Genomic DNA, 17,624 nt, shown 5'->3' on the forward strand with positions numbered 1-17,624 from the left:
GAGGATCAGTCAAAACAAAAGTCGGCTGTGTTGAAAACTGTGCTTTTGCGATACCTTAATAAATATCTATGACGATATCACGATACCCGATCGGCTGTGGAGTGTGGGGATCCGGGCTGAAGAAGCTTGCAGCCTAGTCCGGATCGACCCCCAAGCCCAATGAGATTTTGCGGATATTACCAGCGGGAGAATGAAGCTATTGAACTGTGTAGGTTGTCTGTTACGCGGTTCGGTGGCCTCCTGCGCCTGGAACCGATACAACAAACAGGCTTTTCTCAGGCTCAATACGAGGCAGAACTAGTTACATAGCTAATGGAAATCTCTCGCGTTGTCCAATTGAATGCACGTCTCTCCTATGGTGCGACTCCAAACTGCAACTCCCGGAGACAACAGCTTACCCGCCTTTCGGCACACGGCAAGCCGCGACAGAAGCAGAGCTTTTCCAACCCTTGACCTCGTCTCAGACCCAAGAGCCTTGGCGTGGGCTGAGTAGCACTTCACCATTCTGGCCATTGATGACGCTTGAGCTCTTGGTCTATGTCATTGACTCTGTTTTGAGTCTGGTCTCGCGAGGGGGGCTCGTGCTGGGCGAAGCTTTACCAATTGGCCAGGATGCTGCCGTGAGAGCTAACGAGCTTGTCTCTCGAGGAGTTCTTAAGCTGTGTGTCCCCCCCCCCCCCGTGTTTTGGTTCATGTTGTGTTGTTTATCCACGATTAACTCTGTCTAGTCCATCATCAAAATGAAGCTGCAGTCTCTTGTCGCCCTCGCCCTCTCGGGCTATGCCACCGCCCAGAGCCGTGTCAACCTCACTGCTGCTCTCGAGTCTGAGAACTCTACCCTCTCTGAGCTCAGCGGTATGTTACTGTATCTCATCTGTCGATGCAAGCTGACCATGTAGGCCTCCTTCGTGCCCAACCCAGTCTTCTCAGAGACCTTGGCCGTCTCAGGAATGTCACCATCCTGGCCCCAAGCAACGATGCCATCAAGGACCTACTCAATGACACCGCTGTCGCCCGCATGGTCGAGAATGATCCCAGCTCCGTCGCTGCTATCCTTCAGTACCACGTTCTGAACGGCACCTACTATGCTAGCAACATCAGCGATACGCCCGCTTTTGTCCCCACGCTCCTCAACAACGCGACATATGCCAATGTCACCGGTGGACAGCGTGTCGAGGCTATGGCCATGGGCGATACTGTCAGCTTCTACAGTGGTTTCCGTCAACAATCCAATGTCACCAAGGCTGTAAGTCATCCAATTGATCAATCACAGTATTCACTAACACACTCAGGACCTCAACTTCACTGGTGGTGTCATCCACATCATCAACAAGGTCCTCGCCGTTCCCAAGAACCTTTCAGACACGGCCATTGCCGCCAACCTCTCCGCCGTTGCTGGCGCTCTCACCGAGTCCAAGCTCGTCACAAACCTCACCAATGAGAAGAACATCACTGTCTTTGCTCCCAGCAACAGCGCCTTTGCCAACATCGGCTCTGTCCTCTCCAACTTGAGCGAGTCAGACCTTGAGAGCATTCTCAAGTACCATGTTGTCAACAACACCCTTGGCTACAGCTCTACCCTCAAGAACGGTACTCTTACCACTTCTGAGGGTGAGAAGCTCAACATTGTTATTCACAACGGTACTGTCTTTGTCAATGAGGCCAAGGTCATTGTCCCTGATGTCCTCATTGCCAACGGTGTCGTCCATGTTATTGATGCGTAAGTCACTCACCCACTTCCACAAACCCAACTAACACCTTCAGTGTCCTCAACCCCGACAAGCCCTCTGCCACCGCCAACCCTACTGCCAGCACTCAGGAGGCCGCTTTCTCCGGCGCCAGCTCCGTCAGCGACATCCCCTTCACATCGGGCGTTCCCGAGAACACAAACACAGCTGCGGCTACTGGCCTGTCGCCTTCGACCTCCACTGAAGGCGCTGCCCAGGCCACTGCTGCCATTGCGCTCGGTGCCCTTTTCGGTGGCGCCGCCCTTGTCATGAACTTCTAAGCTTGGTCGGATTAATGGTTAATGGTTATGTGCATAGTATGGATTAATGGACGATAGTAATGATGGTTTGAATATATGATTTGACCTATGACTTGTACCTTGCAGTGAAAGTTTAATAAGTCTCGTTGCCCCCGAAGCCACGGCACATGCCAGAGTGACTCGCTCAAATTTCCGTAGCAGGCCCTTCATCCCCGTAGATAGGATCTTTCCTAAACCACTCCACGTTCTTAATAGCTTCCACCTTTTCCTCCTCGCCCTTCTTCCCATAGCACATATCCCAGCCACAACCCTTCGGATAACTCCCGACCATCTCAAACCCACCATCCAGATCCTCCAACAGCCGATGCCCCACTCCCGCAGGCACAATAACAACATCGCCCGTTTCCACCACCGGCTCAACCCTCCCCTCATTATCCTCGCCACCAAAGCATAAGCGGGCTCTGCCGTGGCTTATGCAGAGGACCTCGTGGGTCGTGCTGTGGAAGTGTGTTTGGGAGTACATTGTGTAGCGCCACTGTGGTGTTACCACGTCAATTGAGTTTAGGTGCGCTTCAATCTTTGATGCGGTTATGGGGGGCTTGAAGGCGGCGTGGTAGTGGAGGAGGGGCTTTTGGTGGATGCTGCAATTGGGGATAAGGTTGTGAGATGGGATGAGATGTTTGGAGACGCGGAGAGATGAGAGAGGTGTTAGAGACATTGTGAATGGTTCCAGTGTAGGTAGCGTATTGAAGATGTGAGAAACTCGGTGATGCTGTGATGTTATTGAGCTGCTGATGCATGAAGTGACCATTCCACCTGACGTCATTATTCCATCTGTAGGGTAGAGCAGTAGAGCAATTTTCACCGCATTTAACAAGCTATCCCAGCAACTCAAGTATTTTCCTATGCTCTCGCGCATTGCACGATAATCAATAACAGGAGTCAGTCATAAAATGCGATACCTACCCGGAACCCAAGCATTGGCGCTTCCCCACGATCGGGACCCACGTGGCGGCCGGGGAGGCTCCCGGTGTCGACACGCCAAGTCCGCTTCGTCCGGCTGGGCATGAGCACCCTTGACGATAGCCAGAGGCAATATTAGAACTCCATACTCACCAGATTCATATCTAAGATATCTTTATGGATAGTTTAGGAACCATTTTTAATGGAGCAATTACCTCCAGTCTGTATTGAAGAATGATCCGAAGTCACATTTACTGCAAAGTAGCGAGAATTAATGGTAGAGCCTAGTTGACTTAAACTGGTTTCATAGAGAGAAAATTTATTACGAAGCTGAGAAGTCATGCATCTTTAGGGCGTAAGGGATGTTTCTAATGGGTTCAGCACACGAATTCATAACAGACAGCCTAAACAGCTCAACAAACACAGATCCCCCAACTGAACGAAAAATTGGTTGAGGGAAGACATGATACAAAAACCAAAATAACAAGGTCAGTTTATCATGGCCATTGTGTTAAAGGAGCCCAGATACCCGCTGTATACGAGCAGCCCCCCTGGAGCAAGAGTAGCATCGAAGTTATCTAAGAGGATGGGATGAGGCCTTTGGCATCTGTCAAAAGTCTGGACGAAAGCTATGTTCTCGACAGGATATTCGAGATTAGGCTGTATAAAGTTAAGCTTAACGCAATGAATAACAGTGCACAGTCTACGGGATTGGGTGGAATACGGCCATTGTGGACAGGGTAATCAGCTGGATGATAACGGACTATTCCCCATGGTATCAATTCACTAGACCGACTATACGACGAATCGGAATGCAGCTGTCAAGTACGCGTATCGGTTTATTAATAGTCCCTGTAAAACTCCAGATTCACCGGTGACTATTGCTCAATACAAAGTCGAGCTTGGATCCTGTTCAATGCACCGATGCTCATCGCCTTCATGACTCGATCAATGGAACAGGTAACCTTATCGTTGCATTGAAACGACAATGTCATGTGCTGCCTTGCGTCAATCTTCAATGCAACCAAAGAGACACCCAGACTCGTTAGATCTGCTACCCGCGGCGATATGCTTCTTACCCACCCGGACAAGATACCTCATGAAGGAACAATCTGCGTTTTTATGAGGCCAAAGCTTTCGGCAGATCACTGAGTCTAGCTTCAAAGGTGGAATAACAGCGAACACTTTGCGCAATGTGTCAAGGCCATGCGAGAAGCATACCAGATCTGCTTCATGGCCACTGACAGACGCAGGGTTTGTGACCACATGGAACACCTGCAAGCAATCTAGAACATGTTGTCAAACAATCAGGGGTGAACAGTGCATCAGTCGAGGTTGCATTTTCTAACGATGGCAAGGGTAATATGCAAGTAATCCATGTCGATGGAGACCTACAAAACATTAAAGCCAACAAACCACGGGCGAAGTAACATAATTGTAGTCAAATGATGACCACCAAGTGGAGAGAGCATTAATCATTGCCAAGTCAACTACTCTATCGATGACAGAACGCGTTCTGCCAGATTCCTTAGTGACCGTTGATGTAACAGCCCTAGGACCATGACTAGCTAGCTACCTATCAATATGTATGTACAAGGCTAGCGGTCTGGACAGGTCTAGCTTCTAGTTCCAATAGCTTCACCGAGGCGAGGATGGAAATGGGTCACCTCCGCAAAACGCTACGATAGTACGAGAACCTTGTTTCCCAGGAGCGAACCCATTCTGTTCAATCGTCCGAAGCTATTAAATTGCATGTGAGAATAGACCGCGCTCGGGGCAATGTTTTTCTTGTCGTGATAAGCTTTTGGAAATGTCCTCGTCTTCGGTTGAATTGCCGCGTTGAGCTGAAACCTGGGGTAGCATCGGACCAAGCTAACCCGAGTTTTATCAGGCTGATTTGAGTTCTGATGAAGCACAAAAACTCGGAACAAAGGGGGCGTCCTTTGGTTACGGAATGGTTCCGTTGCAAAAATCATGCATTTGGCTGACTCGAAGTTGAGCGCCTCCAAGAGTCATTGTGCTGATCATTTCCATTCTCACATTTAAGCCAAATCTCGAGATGATCTTCGTCCACAGCCCAACCAATCCTTGGCGAGACAGGGATCGGGCCGTTGGCACATGCCAAGCTGATTGATTGATTTGATTGTCAAGGATCTTTTGCTTACACTAACCAGTGAGACACCTTCCAGAATTGGGACCTCACCCACGACTTGAAACTCCGGTCTCTTTCTCACCACAAAAAAAGGAGGCTACCGATGCCCGGCAGTCCCTTGCCGATTAGTGCGGTACCTGATATTTCAGCCCAAACTAAATTACTGTACCGCCTAGTGACAGTCCAAGTTACGAGATACTCTAAACAAACCTGAGCTTGCGTCAATTAATACACTAGAGCTATTAGCCCCTGCAGGGAACACAAACCTGTAGGCGATGTGACGCTGTATCTGGAAGAATCCGGATCATCCATGTTTTAACTTGCTTCCAAATTGACGGGACGAACGCAGTGGGGTTGCGCTGATCCCTTGAGACGATGACTGTAAGGTCAAGGTTTAAAAACAGAGAACCCCTACTTCTGCCCCAAAGCAAATCTGTTAAATATCCCCTGGGGTCCGCACACGCGGGTCGTCCTCCTTGTAAAACGTTTGTCGATCAATATGAAGTGGATTGTGCCTTTTCTGGTAGTCTTTGTGCCCCTGGCAGCGGCAGCGGATGCAACCAAAGAGTTGTTGACCAGTCTGCCTGCCTGTGCAGTGAGTTAGCCCGTCAATAGGGTTGTTTGTGCTAATGTTGTAGGCTCCTTGTTATGAAGATGCCATCAAAAAGTCGGACTGCAACTCGACCGACGTGAAATGTGTGTGCTCAACTCAAGTCATTATCCAAACAGCAGAGGCATGCGCCGCCCAAGCATGTCACGTCAGAGATAGTCTGAGTACGTCGACCCTCCTCTAACACCACCTGTCGTTAACATCAACAGCAACGCTCAACATGACATACACCTACTGCGAAGTCCCCGTACGAAATAAAACCCCCATCTTCATCAACGTCACAATCGTCCTCGGCGTGATATCTGGCGTCGCAACCGCCCTGCGTCTCTGGTCCAAGTTCTTCTACACCAAGACCGAACTCGGCCTTGACGACCTCTTCATCGTACTCACGCTCTTCATCGGCATGCCCTCCACCGCCATGAACATCCACGGAACCGCCGGGCACGGAGAAGGCCGCGATATCTGGACGCTGGAGTTTGATGACATCACAAAGTTTGGGTTTTACTTTTGGCTGCTCGAGATATTCTACTTTGCACAGGTTTCGCTGCTCAAGACGTCGTTGTTGTTCTTTTACCTGAGGATCTTCCCGGGGAATGCGCAAAAGCTGCTCTGGGGGACTATTATTTTCAATAGTGTTTTTGGTGTCTTGTTTATGTTTTTGGCGGCGTTTCAGTGTACGCCTGTGAGCTATTTCTGGTTGAACTGGGATGGAGAACACAAGGGAACATGGTATGTCGGCAGTCTGAATGTGTGATTACCGGACTTGACTAACAGTATAAGCATGAACTCAACTGCCATCGGCTGGGCCAATGCATCTATCAGTGTTGCTGTGGATGTATGGATGCTTGCAGTTCCATTGTGGTATCTCCGAAAGCTCAAACTGCATTGGAAAAAGAAGATTGGTGTCGCTGCCATGTTCATCGTGGGAACCTTGTAAGTCATTCGCCAATTTCAACGAGCGTAGCTAACCTTTCAGCGTCACCGTCGTGAGCATCATTCGTCTCCAATTCCTCGTCGATCTCGGCTCATCTCACAACCCAACATACGACCAAACCGACATCTCCATCTGGTCAACCGTTGAAATCAACGTCGGTATCATCTGCGCATCCATGCCGGCTCTACGAGTCATTCTCGTCCGTCTGTTTCCCTCTCTCGGAGGCTCATCCTACGATTCGAGCAAATACAACAACTACGGGGAACATTATGGACGGAAATCACATATCATGAGTCGAAGTCGTGCTCGGGTGGAGTTACCTTCTCATACAGGTGATTCCATACATACGCCTGAGCATGGAGGTATTGAGTTGCAGAGGACGTTTCATGTGCAGTATAGTGAAAATGATGAGCAGAGTCTTGTTAATGGGGAGAGTAAGTTTAACAAGACGCAGGTTACGACTCAGATGAGGTCTGAAAGTCCAAGCGATAGGTCATTGTAGACCCATAACGTTATTTGATTGATACCATAGCAGAACTAATGAACATATTCTTACATACTGTGTACTTCTATTCAGTTTGGATTCCTGTAGAGCTTGGGACCAGGCGCGTAGTCGGGTCAATGCACGCGATCCATTAAATGCACAGACTTATCATGTCTTTGTTGGTTGAGCAAAGCCATCGTGGAGGGTAACTTATTAGGCCGACCCTGTTCGGCGACAGAGGTCACCGTAGTTCACGACACTTTTCAGATAAATAGAGTCTACAAATCCGCGGATCGTACTCGAGTGAAAATTTGCAGACTGTTTCCTCAAGTTCCTCGAATTTCATTCAAGCATGACCCTGGTGATGTTGCGTTGTACGCACAAGCCGCACTTCTGCGACTAGTTCAACGCCACTTTGTATTGTCTTGAGAATAATATCAAATTCAACGTGATTCTGGATCTAGACGAGCTATTGTTCTTTATACAGCCAATGAACATGCATAAGTCCCTGTTGGTTTCTAACCATTCTCAGCTCATGCTTGCAACGAGTCGTATCTAAAGGGAACGCTTTCACTTCTTTCCACTGAGAACAAGTTTGAAAGTGAATCGGAGAACGAGAAATATTCAAAAAGTAAAAGACAACATGGGCAGCTCTTGTATTGAGGGAGCAGCCATCACCATCCAGCCACTATCACAAGCTTCACATATCTACCATGGCAGTGATGTGTTTCGACAGTTTGAAACTTGCAGAGAATCTGTGAATGGCCACCTGAGAAAGTATTTCGAACACATCGGACATGAAGAGAACCATGAACGCCTTCCTGGACTTTATGCCAGACCTCTTCCACCCCGAGGATCAGAGGCAGATCAGTGTGCCCAACTCTCACAAACCAACGCTATACATGATCTCATCAAGCTCAACGACATTCTTGGACAGATCAAACAACAGGAGCGGCTCTATAGCAAGTCTATATCTCCACTCATTGTTGCATGGTATGTATCATGGCCCTGTTAGGTTCATTGCTTACAAGCATAGGATGGCATTTTGCTTCACCTTGTCATACGTCACCTCGCCAGGCGATCTGTCTGTCCTTCTGGAGATCGGGACTGTTTCGGGAGCTTTAGCTACCGCTGCTCAGATATTTCGAAAGTTTCTGCAGTTGAGAAAGATTACTCCTTTGCAGCACAAGGTGCGAGGACTGGTTCGAGCGTTCAAGAATGGGACAATACGGTATAGGGATTCGGAGGAGGTCATGATTTCGTCGCTAAATTAGATTTAGTTGCGTACAGCGATTAGTTGTTACGAAAGCTTCACATGGCCGCCGTCTCACGTGCTTAGATTTCAGCCCTATGCGGCCTGTGACCCAACTCTTAGGATATAGCGGCGCAGCTTGCTTGGCAAGTATATTTGTTTTCTTGGCTTCCTGGCGATGTTTTGGAGACTGCCAGCTTCCTCTTCTGGACCGGCTTGTAAATAAACGACTTCCTCATTCATCCCGCAAGACCTTGTGCCGCGACCCTGCATCGTGATCACGATCGATCGGATCCTACGTCAATTAGGTGCGGGTTAGAAGACTGGGGGCTCAGAATGTACAATGGGAGAGTCCAAATGTTATTTAAATCCTAGGTATGAAGTATAGTCTATTCCTCAGACTCGTTATCCTTGTCAAGCACATGATTTGCCGGGCGCTCAGGGACAAGAAAAACGGCAAAGGATGTTGAAGGGAGAGAGATGCAGAACATGACAAAGGCAACGATGAGGTTGGTGAGAGATGGAACCTTGGCAGCACCAACACCAAATGCCAAGCATGAACCAAGAGACTCGAAAGATCGGACCAAGCCAACAGCGAGAGTCAGGGTCTCCACGTCCTCGAAGAAAGTTCCAATGATCCAGTACACAAACATGTAATGAGATTCGTTCATGAATCTGATATGTTAGCACTTGTTTCTCATATGTAGGTAGATGTGAACTTACCGAAGAAGAACTTGCACAGCAAATCCACGACCGAAGCCAGGGAGGTCCCAGTCGAGAGTGACAGCAGGGTTGGCGCTACGATACTCCAACTCCATAGCAAACTGCCAACCAAACAGAGCAGTCATGGTAACGGCCAAGAACACCCAGGTAATCCTAGCAAGCTGGGGTCGGCTAAAGTACTTGAGGTCGAAGAACCAACCCCAGAAGATATTGGCAGCGGTAGCAGCAATACCAGAAGTCAGTGAAGCCAAAGCACGAGCTCGGACAGAAAAGTAGTTGACGAGATAAATGCCCAGGTACGTGCTGTTCCAGTTGAAGCCAACGAGAATAGGAATCAAGAGGAAGAATTGCTTGCGCTTGATGAGAGCGCCCCATCGTCTGCACTGTTCTTTGATGCTCTTGTTGGTTTGGGTGTGAGGCAGCTTGGAGCCATCGGGCCGGATGACTTTGTTGGGAGGTGAGATGAGAAGGGCGAGAGGAAGACCGAGGCATTGAAGAGCGATGAGGACGAGATAAGTGGTGTATCCAACACGACCTCTCTTTCCAGACTCGACATTGAGTGAGAGTTGAATGGAAGAGCCAATGAGTTGACCGAGCTCACGAAGACCAAGCCAAATTCCAGCTGCAAGAGTTAGTACCGTGACTTTGCGACCAGAAGATATCACTTACTGAACTTTCCACGATCCTTGACATCACCATATCCCAGAGCGATAGCACCCTCCGAAGCCCAAAGCGCAGAAGCAGCAATACCGCAGGTAGCGCCACCAAACAGAACAAACCACTCAACACCATATCTGTTATTGGTGTAAAGCGCCGCAGAATACGGTGCATACCCAAGGGTGCCGATGACAAGAACCCATTTCAGACCGATCTTATTGGCCAGGATACTAAAGATGGAACACCCGAAAACCATGATGCCAAAAGTGAGCGAGTTGGCGCCATTGACAAGGTATGGTTCCTGCTGACCACCAGCGCCGGTATCTAGAATTGTCAGCGATGGAAAGTGAACTGACGGTATACATACTGTTGAGGGCATTCCAGATTCCTGGTTGAGTGAAGGAGATTAAACCAACGACTATGACATTGAATAAAGGACTGCGATACCATCGTGTAAACCGAGATACAGGCTTAGACTGCTCGATGCTCTGTTCAGTGACATCCTTGACATCTTTATCGCTGCCCGATTCGATGACAGGGCTGGACGACATTTTGACACACAGACATCCAAAGTCAAAGACAAACTCAATTCAGAAATGTTTCCAACCCTCACCTCTTATAAGCCCCTCTCATATCGCCATTCTCTCACAAGATTTTCATCAATGGAGTATCAATTGTGGATTGGAACAAGGTTGGTGCTCAACTCTTCCGAATCAGGCTAGAATCGCAAGTTGCCCGACGATGTAGTCAGTGGCCATTTCCACTTTTTGCGATTGTCCGTTCATTTCGTGCTCGACAGGGTCGATGGCGACATGATATCTGGTTCTCTGTGGATGATGGGCATCTGCAAGTGCTATAATATACCTTATCGATGACTATGCATAATCTTAATCATGAGTATTAGTGAAACCGTTGACGATACATGCAGGCATCTCCGCTCGCGAGTCAATATCGGAAGCTTAAATACTGGCCAATCATGTATCTTTCCGACGGCCTGACTCGAGTCTCAAGTCGGAAACGTCTCCGCCCTCTCCAACTCCCCCATTCTCCCCCGTTACCCAACTTTGTTTCTCATCACCTCATCGACGCTTCCCATCGTCGGTAACAGATCAACCTCCGAGTATTTTTTTCGTTTATCATGGCGGGGCGGAACTCTGACTCTCAGAGCCAGACATCCCCGCTCGAGTCTGGTGATTCGCCGCGTCCCAGACAAGCAGCCTGTCTCGTATGTCGCCGCTCAAAGATCAAATGCGACTGGAAACCGCACCAGGAACGATGCAGGAGATGTATACAGCTTGACTGCGAGTGTGTACGTCCCGCTTATCATCCCGGACGGCAAAAGGGTATAAAGAAGTAAGATTCCCCTACATATTGTCTGTTCATGCTGACTTGTCAGTAAACGAACGGGGCTGGATAAGGCGCTGTATCAGATTGACCAGGCTGTCAAACGCGCCAGATCAGCGTCGCAGAAGAATCCCGAAGATGATAGGATTCTGAACCATTTGCAGGAATTGCTCAGCAATGCGAATACGCCTGAACACGCGACTACTCGTGGGTACAGTGTCAGCGGTGATGGCGATGAAGATGCGTATTCGGAAGAGGAGGAGGAGCAAGATCCTGTAGCAATGCCTGATTTTATCCAGAGGACGCAACAGAGTCTTGCCATTGACGATGCAGAGAATCCACTACAGCTTCTCGCGAGGGCATCCTATATCCAACCGTCACCTGAGTCGCGACATGGGAATTCTCCAATACAGGCGCATACGGCTAGTACGCAGGGTCAAACGGAGGATGAAATTCAAGCATTCTTTGCGCCGGCGCAAGTCCATCTCGATGTTGGACCTGATGTAGATCCTGTTTCTCTGGGCCTTGTATCTGAGGAGGAAGCGGATAAGCTCTTTAACTTGTGAGTTTGTTACTCCGTTTCTAGCGCGTACTAACCGCGTAGTTTTCATCGGAACCTCGCGCATACACGATGGGGTCTCGACCCGAGGATATACACTGTCGAATTCACGCGTTCGAGATCAGCGTTTCTTTACACGTCTATCATGGCTGCCTCTGCACTCTTCATGCCATCAGCAGCAGCTCTCTCAAAACGGTTATCGAATCACGCTAGAACTCTGGCGCATAGAGTGATGGTGAATCGATACAGATCTGTTGAGATCGTGCTTGCTTTCATGGTCAATATCCCATGGATGTTTCCGGGCCAGCACTCAACTGATGATGAGACATGCACTTATATCTCGATCGCCAACACGGTTGCTACGGATTTATCACTTCACAAAAGTCTCATCTCACCGGAAATGGTCGGTTCAGGGTCTGGCATCGGTCTAGCAAGGGGCGATTGTCTCGACCCAAGAGCTGCTCTCGCAATGGATGGATTCCCTGAAATCGATCCATGGTCAGAAAAAGGACGGCTGTTTCTCCGAAACCGCGAACGATGCTGGCTATCGTTGTTTGTTCTTGAGCGAGGGATGTCTTTGGCTAGAGGGCGACCGTTTTCGGTGCCGATGACAAGATCTTTGAAAGATTGTGATAATTGGCATCGTTCCGAATATGCTGATCCTCTTGATGGTCATCTCGTTTCAATGGCGGTGCTGAGAAGAGATTTAGATGCGCTGTTTGCGACGGTTCGGGCTCTTTGCGATGGATCTCAGATGGCGTCTAGTGATGGATCATTAATCGCGCAATCGTACGTACGCCACCAAAATCAGGGACACAGCTAACAGCAGCAGAATTCAAGGGTCGATTGAACGGTTTTTCGACCAGTGGTACACGGAATGGGGTGTTTCAATCGGAAAAGGACCAGGTAAGTCTCTTTGCTCCGCGACAAGAACCATGCTAACCATTAGACCGCCGTCTTCCTCCTTACGTCGAGATTCTCGTCACACATACCCGATTGTCTATCTACGGCGGAGTAATAAACCATCCAACAGCCCCCCTCGAAGTCCGCCGTTTCTTCCACACAGCTGGTCTTTCATCCGCCCTCAACGTCATGCGAGCTGCAATCCAGGGCGAATCCCAACTCCAGTCAATGCCAAACAACACAGCCATCATGATATCATTCGCAGCTTGCTTCGCCCTCACACTAAGTTCCTACGCAACCGGCGGATCAGCCCTAGCACCAAGCGTTCGCAATCTCATCGATGAAACAGCCACAGTGCTCGAAAGGATCGGAAAAGTCACGCGGCATCGTAAGGGCCTTTCAATCAAGTACGGAAAATACCTCAAGCAGATTGTGAGAAGGGCAGCGACAGGAGATGGTATATCGGACCCGAGAATGCCAATCGTTAATGAAGCACCTATCACGACCCCTACATTTTTGGATCAGCAGGCCTTATGGCCTGAACCTTTACAATTCTCAGCAATGTCGGATGATCAGATCGTTCAGGCCCTGAATCAGCCAGGAAACGATTTTGAACCTTCGTTTGGGGGATTGTCATGGGAGGACATGACGAATTTCGAATGGCTTTACTGGCCTGAAGTTGGTATATAATTGCTACATAAATCAACAAACAAGTTACTTGCTCAAATCAGTCTCAATCAAATCCAGAACGCGTTTCTCAGCGAAGGGGTTCCTTCTCCGCTGCACTGATCCCACCTAGCCAATCTATCGACGTAATCTGTCGAAGCTTCTCCATAAAGACAAAAGTCAAAACAGTATGTGGTCTAAAAAGTCAGCGTAGCTCAACACGAGATGCGAGGAACGTACGTAAGTCTCAACCAAGCGGGTGTCCAGCCTCTCATGAGAAATCGTGGACCTTCTTCTCTGAGGCCAGTGCCCAGAACCTGAGCTAGGCCTTCTTTTCCGGCGCTAGATTGCATTCTACTCTTGAGGACGTCTGCGGGAGCACATAGAGTTGTCGCCATTGTTCCGGCAGCTAAAGACGAAATAGCATGTGTTTTTGTATCATCTCCAAAACCTATACCCACAAGGTATTGCTTGGCGGAGGCGTATCTGAGTTGTTAGCCAAGTCACTCCCAGAAGCAATGAACGTACGTAGCAATCTGAGAAACATCTGCACTTATTAGCAAAGTCCATTTACGGAGCACGAAACTCACTCATCAAAGCACTCCTCGCGATATTCGGAGCAATCCCCTTCCAGAATGCCCTCATCCCCTCTTCACTATAAACCCTCCCCAGCGCATTAAAAGCATGAGCATATCCGAATTGCTCCGCCGGAGCCTTTGCACCATCTGCACACATACGGACAAGAACAACTTCAGCTGGATTGCCGACTAGACCAGCTACACCGCCAGCTACACCAGCGCAAGCAATGTTCTGTGCAACTGAGAGCTTCTTGCCTGTGTATCCTCTCAGTTTATCTGAGAAGTAAGTGTGAAAGCCGAAACGGGCGGTTGAGTATGTTCCTTGGCGGAGGATGGAAGCTGATAAGCCATTCCAGAGTGATGGGATGCCTGATCATTAGTTGGTGGGCAGTATAAAGGATTGGGAGCTTACCATCCCGTGCGGCGAAGCGATAGAGGACGTTGAGCATAGAGGCATTGCTTTTGAGGACTTGCATGCGACTAACTGGTTAGCTTGGATTCGTGTATATTGACTGAGAAACGCACTATTTCGTTTGGTCCAGAGGGTGGGCTTCACATGTTAGTCAAGCTCTACGTTGTCGAGGGAAACATACTAAAGCAAACGGCCATGCAAGCTGCAGCGCCGCTACAAACAGTCAGCCATGTTCACGCCTCTCACAAAAAGACGAACCCAAGCCAAAAAGGCTCTTTCTTCTTATCAGAACTCATTTCGACAATATTCTATCCAAACACAATATGATATGCTCCTCACATCTCCCTTCCATCTCATTGTTTTGTACACTTACACGCGCTCTCGGCATCCAAATCTAGCTCCGCCCGCTCATCCGTTCTGAACCCCGTAGAAAAAGCGGGGCCTTCCCTCGGTCTCCAACTCTGACTCCCGCCCATCATCGTCATTGTCACAAAAGCGTCAGTACATCCTCGGCAGAAGAACACAATGTCAAACGAGAAACAAGCAGACATGTCGAAACTATCTACGTCGCTGAAAGCGCTTATCAATGCGCCGTTTGCAAAGCCAGGTCCTCGTCCTGCGCCGAAACAGGTCCAGGAGTTGTATGAGGCCATCGCAAATGATGCTGCGATCAGGAACCTCGGCCCAAAGTCGTGGCTAACAGTTTCTGTATGTTCTACCATAATTGGCACCTCAATTGAATTGCATATACTGATAATTTAGGCTGCTGCTACGTTTACCCTCAACTCTCCTGATTCATTACCCGTTCTTCACCGCGTCGCGTCCGCAAAAGATCCCAACTCGGCTGTCCAGAATGCCGAGTTCATCCGAGAAGTCGGCCTCAAATGCATCAGCTTCAATGGCATCCCACGAACGATCAATTCCCTAAATGCATTCCACGCATCGCTCCCCGAAGAAGTAACATCAAAACTCTCCACGAAACCAAGCCGACAACCGACGTCGCAAAACATCGACGAGGCGTTGGCGCGCGGTCGCGGACTATGGGATTCGATCTACAGGCCGTACGAAGATAAGCTCTTTGAGAAGCTGGCGCTTGCGCATCCCGATTTACCCGTTTATATCCTCAGCAGTCACTACTCTGCCCTTCTCTCCGACCCTCCTGCTTCACAGCGCGATACACTTGCTAGTCTTGGGCGTGTTCATACGTCCATGATTGCTATTTCTTGTCTACGTGCGCAGACTGGTGTTGGACCGCAGGTTTTGTCGCATGTGTTTGGATTGAGAAAGGCGCTTGAGGATGGGTCGTATAAGAATGATCAGGATGGAGAGAGCGAAGAGGCCGTACAGTATTTGGCTAGTGATGAGGGTGGACATTGGATCTTGAATACAGTGGATAAGATTGTTGAGGCCATTGGTGGAAGCAGCTTTGCGCCGGGTAGAGACTCGAAGCTGTGATAGACAATAGACGTACAATTGGATAATAAACAATTGAGTTCATTCGATAAAGCTATTTGCAACGGTCTAAGCGCGGAATGGCTGTAGGTTCAACGGCGAAAGGTGCAACGTCGAGGCACCTTTCGCCACTTCAATTGACTTCTCAAGTATGTACAAGAAATAAATACCCACCCCCATCTAGGTCTGTCCCTGGTAAAGAGCAGGACCCTTTCCGTCAAAGAACGTCTCATCCAACAGCGACAATAGCACCTTCTGACCCGCCCATTGCTCCTCAGCATTCGGTCGGATCTGCTCAGGCGGAAGAACAAAACCATTCTCACCAGTATCACGCTGCTCAATAGTATACGAGAACTTGGCCCCTCCAACACTATAAACATGATCAGGAGCAGCGCCAGTAGTGACGTATAGAACAGCACCGCTGGGACCAAAAGTATACGTCGTGTGGTCATCTGTGCTCTCGCGAATAGCCTCACTAACCAACGCAGCAGCCTTGGTCCACTTTCCAAGCTCAGGGGCGTACAGATCCTCCTTGTATCCGAAAGGAGAGAGGATGTACTGCCCGTAGCTGTGCCAGTCGATGTATAGCGCAATGCCCACCGTGTCGCGGAGCTGACGGACGAATTTATCGAGACCCTGGTTCTCTGGGGTGTCGGCGGGCTTCTCACCGCGATAGACTTGGGAGCAGGGATCCGTGGAGGCACCGCGCTTGTTGGAGTCCCAGCCGAATTCCCAGTTACGGTTGATATCGCGACCATAGCACGATTGGTTGGCTGCAGTGGCGGGAGGAGGTTGGCGGTTCTTTCGCCAGAGACGATCAGCGGTGGTAGAGTAGACCTGATAATTAGCTTAGTCCGTTAATGTGAGTGCAGAACTTACAAAGCCGTCGGGATTGACAAAGGGAAAGATGTAAAAGTCGTATTTGTTCAGATAAGTCTGGACATCTTCATCCCCGCTCTTGAAGCCCTTGACGAGCTGGAGGGTGATGTATTCGAGGGTCTAACGGTCAGCCACGAAAGTCAATAGGTAGCAACAAACTTACAGGACCTGAGATCCATTCACGGGCATGAACAGTTCCATGGTAAAGCACAGCAGGCTTTCCAGGACCATCGTTACCCCAAAGATGAAGCCCATATATGTTCCTTTTCTGGTACGACTTGCCCGACGACACGAGCTTTGAGTTGTTGGGGAACTGCGCCTGCAAGTCGCGGAAGTAATCAATGTGATCCTCATAGTTGTGAAACTCATCGAACCATGAATCATCATCTGCCTGACGCTTCCACTTCTTGCGCGAGACGCTCTCACCCGTGATTGAAGTACCGAGGTTCTCGTGCAGAGTGGTGTAATCAAGCTTCAGACTCTCAAAGGCGCTGATGTCATTGGGTGCAACAACGATGTCAACGTGTTGATAGCCATGCTCCCACTCGTCGAAAGTCACAGGAGTGAGCTTCTCTTTGATGGCGGCTTTGCCGTGGGTGTTTACACGGAAGACCTTGTAGCCATCATAAGACTTGATCTCAGTCTTGGGAACAGCGAGTGCGCCCAAGGCGAGGGTGAGGAGAGAAACGATAGAGTACCTCATGATTGATGCGTGTCGATTGAACTACCTGCAGCCCAACACTGCTATATAAACCACCTCCTCATTCTTGGCGACAGTAACATCGGGCAAAGTTTTGAGCACCGCAAGAGATGATCAGCAAATTAAACAGGACCTTCCCCATCGGCACTGGCGGTCACGTTCGCTATAACAAGGTATCAATGGCGCAAAACCGTTCAACCCGCCCTGCCGATCGTCCCAAATAGACTCGTAACCTTAATCAATTCCCCGCAGCGGAGCCCAACTTTATTCCAAGCCACCAGGGTTCAATGACGAATCTCCAAAAGTTCCACCCACCACACAAAAGTCCATCCATGGATCATCATTACACAAAAGTTCATTTTATTTGGT

At 49.2% G+C, this 17,624-nt stretch overlaps 9 protein-coding genes across 9 annotated transcripts; 5 read left to right on the plus strand and 4 right to left on the minus strand.

Moving 5' to 3' along the window:
* Positions 1 to 740: 740 nt before the first annotated feature.
* Positions 741 to 2,008, plus strand: FPRO_11593 (uncharacterized protein; the record flags this gene model as incomplete). The annotated part of the gene is made up of 4 exons (XM_031221086.1): positions 741 to 855; positions 900 to 1,246; positions 1,293 to 1,720; positions 1,765 to 2,008. 4 exons carry the CDS (start codon positions 741 to 743, stop codon positions 2,006 to 2,008), a joined length of 1,134 nt encoding a protein of 377 aa, XP_031086680.1.
* Positions 2,009 to 2,171: 163 nt separating this feature from the next.
* Positions 2,172 to 2,705, minus strand: FPRO_11594 (uncharacterized protein; the record flags this gene model as incomplete). Its single annotated transcript, XM_031221087.1, has 1 exon — positions 2,172 to 2,705. The coding sequence occupies one exon, from the start codon at positions 2,703 to 2,705 to the stop codon at positions 2,172 to 2,174; it is 534 nt and encodes a 177-aa protein (XP_031086681.1).
* A 2,896-nt stretch (positions 2,706 to 5,601) lies between these two features.
* FPRO_11595 (uncharacterized protein) lies at positions 5,602 to 7,148 on the plus strand (the record flags this gene model as incomplete). Its single annotated transcript, XM_031221088.1, has 5 exons — positions 5,602 to 5,697; positions 5,741 to 5,876; positions 5,922 to 6,441; positions 6,493 to 6,645; positions 6,689 to 7,148. The coding sequence occupies 5 exons, from the start codon at positions 5,602 to 5,604 to the stop codon at positions 7,146 to 7,148; spliced, it is 1,365 nt and encodes a 454-aa protein (XP_031086682.1).
* A 625-nt stretch (positions 7,149 to 7,773) lies between these two features.
* On the plus strand, positions 7,774 to 8,404 carry FPRO_11596 (uncharacterized protein; the record flags this gene model as incomplete). The annotated part of the gene is made up of 2 exons (XM_031221089.1): positions 7,774 to 8,123; positions 8,167 to 8,404. 2 exons carry the CDS (start codon positions 7,774 to 7,776, stop codon positions 8,402 to 8,404), a joined length of 588 nt encoding a protein of 195 aa, XP_031086683.1.
* A 367-nt stretch (positions 8,405 to 8,771) lies between these two features.
* FPRO_11597 (uncharacterized protein) lies at positions 8,772 to 10,313 on the minus strand (the record flags this gene model as incomplete). Its single annotated transcript, XM_031221090.1, has 4 exons — positions 8,772 to 9,057; positions 9,106 to 9,727; positions 9,775 to 10,086; positions 10,130 to 10,313. 4 exons carry the CDS (start codon positions 10,311 to 10,313, stop codon positions 8,772 to 8,774), a joined length of 1,404 nt encoding a protein of 467 aa, XP_031086684.1.
* Positions 10,314 to 10,900: 587 nt separating this feature from the next.
* Positions 10,901 to 13,258, plus strand: FPRO_11598 (uncharacterized protein; the record flags this gene model as incomplete). The annotated part of the gene is made up of 5 exons (XM_031221091.1): positions 10,901 to 11,115; positions 11,159 to 11,668; positions 11,711 to 12,454; positions 12,498 to 12,571; positions 12,615 to 13,258. The coding sequence occupies 5 exons, from the start codon at positions 10,901 to 10,903 to the stop codon at positions 13,256 to 13,258; spliced, it is 2,187 nt and encodes a 728-aa protein (XP_031086685.1).
* A 67-nt stretch (positions 13,259 to 13,325) lies between these two features.
* On the minus strand, positions 13,326 to 14,520 carry FPRO_11599 (putative dicarboxylate carrier protein; the record flags this gene model as incomplete). The annotated part of the gene is made up of 8 exons (XM_031221093.1): positions 13,326 to 13,431; positions 13,475 to 13,720; positions 13,763 to 13,781; positions 13,825 to 14,181; positions 14,225 to 14,292; positions 14,338 to 14,362; positions 14,406 to 14,437; positions 14,483 to 14,520. 8 exons carry the CDS (start codon positions 14,518 to 14,520, stop codon positions 13,326 to 13,328), a joined length of 891 nt encoding a protein of 296 aa, XP_031086686.1.
* Positions 14,521 to 14,749: 229 nt separating this feature from the next.
* Positions 14,750 to 15,679, plus strand: FPRO_11600 (putative conserved mitochondrial protein; the record flags this gene model as incomplete). Its single annotated transcript, XM_031221094.1, has 2 exons — positions 14,750 to 14,932; positions 14,987 to 15,679. 2 exons carry the CDS (start codon positions 14,750 to 14,752, stop codon positions 15,677 to 15,679), a joined length of 876 nt encoding a protein of 291 aa, XP_031086687.1.
* A 177-nt stretch (positions 15,680 to 15,856) lies between these two features.
* FPRO_11601 (uncharacterized protein) lies at positions 15,857 to 17,258 on the minus strand (the record flags this gene model as incomplete). Its single annotated transcript, XM_031221095.1, has 3 exons — positions 15,857 to 16,513; positions 16,556 to 16,675; positions 16,719 to 17,258. The coding sequence occupies 3 exons, from the start codon at positions 17,256 to 17,258 to the stop codon at positions 15,857 to 15,859; spliced, it is 1,317 nt and encodes a 438-aa protein (XP_031086688.1).
* Between the last annotated feature and the right edge of the window lie 366 nt (positions 17,259 to 17,624).

This window comes from Fusarium proliferatum, assembly GCF_900067095.1.
Source record: "Fusarium proliferatum ET1 genome assembly, contig: FPRO_scaffold010, whole genome shotgun sequence".
Classification (NCBI taxonomy): Eukaryota; Fungi; Ascomycota; class Sordariomycetes; order Hypocreales; family Nectriaceae; genus Fusarium; species Fusarium proliferatum.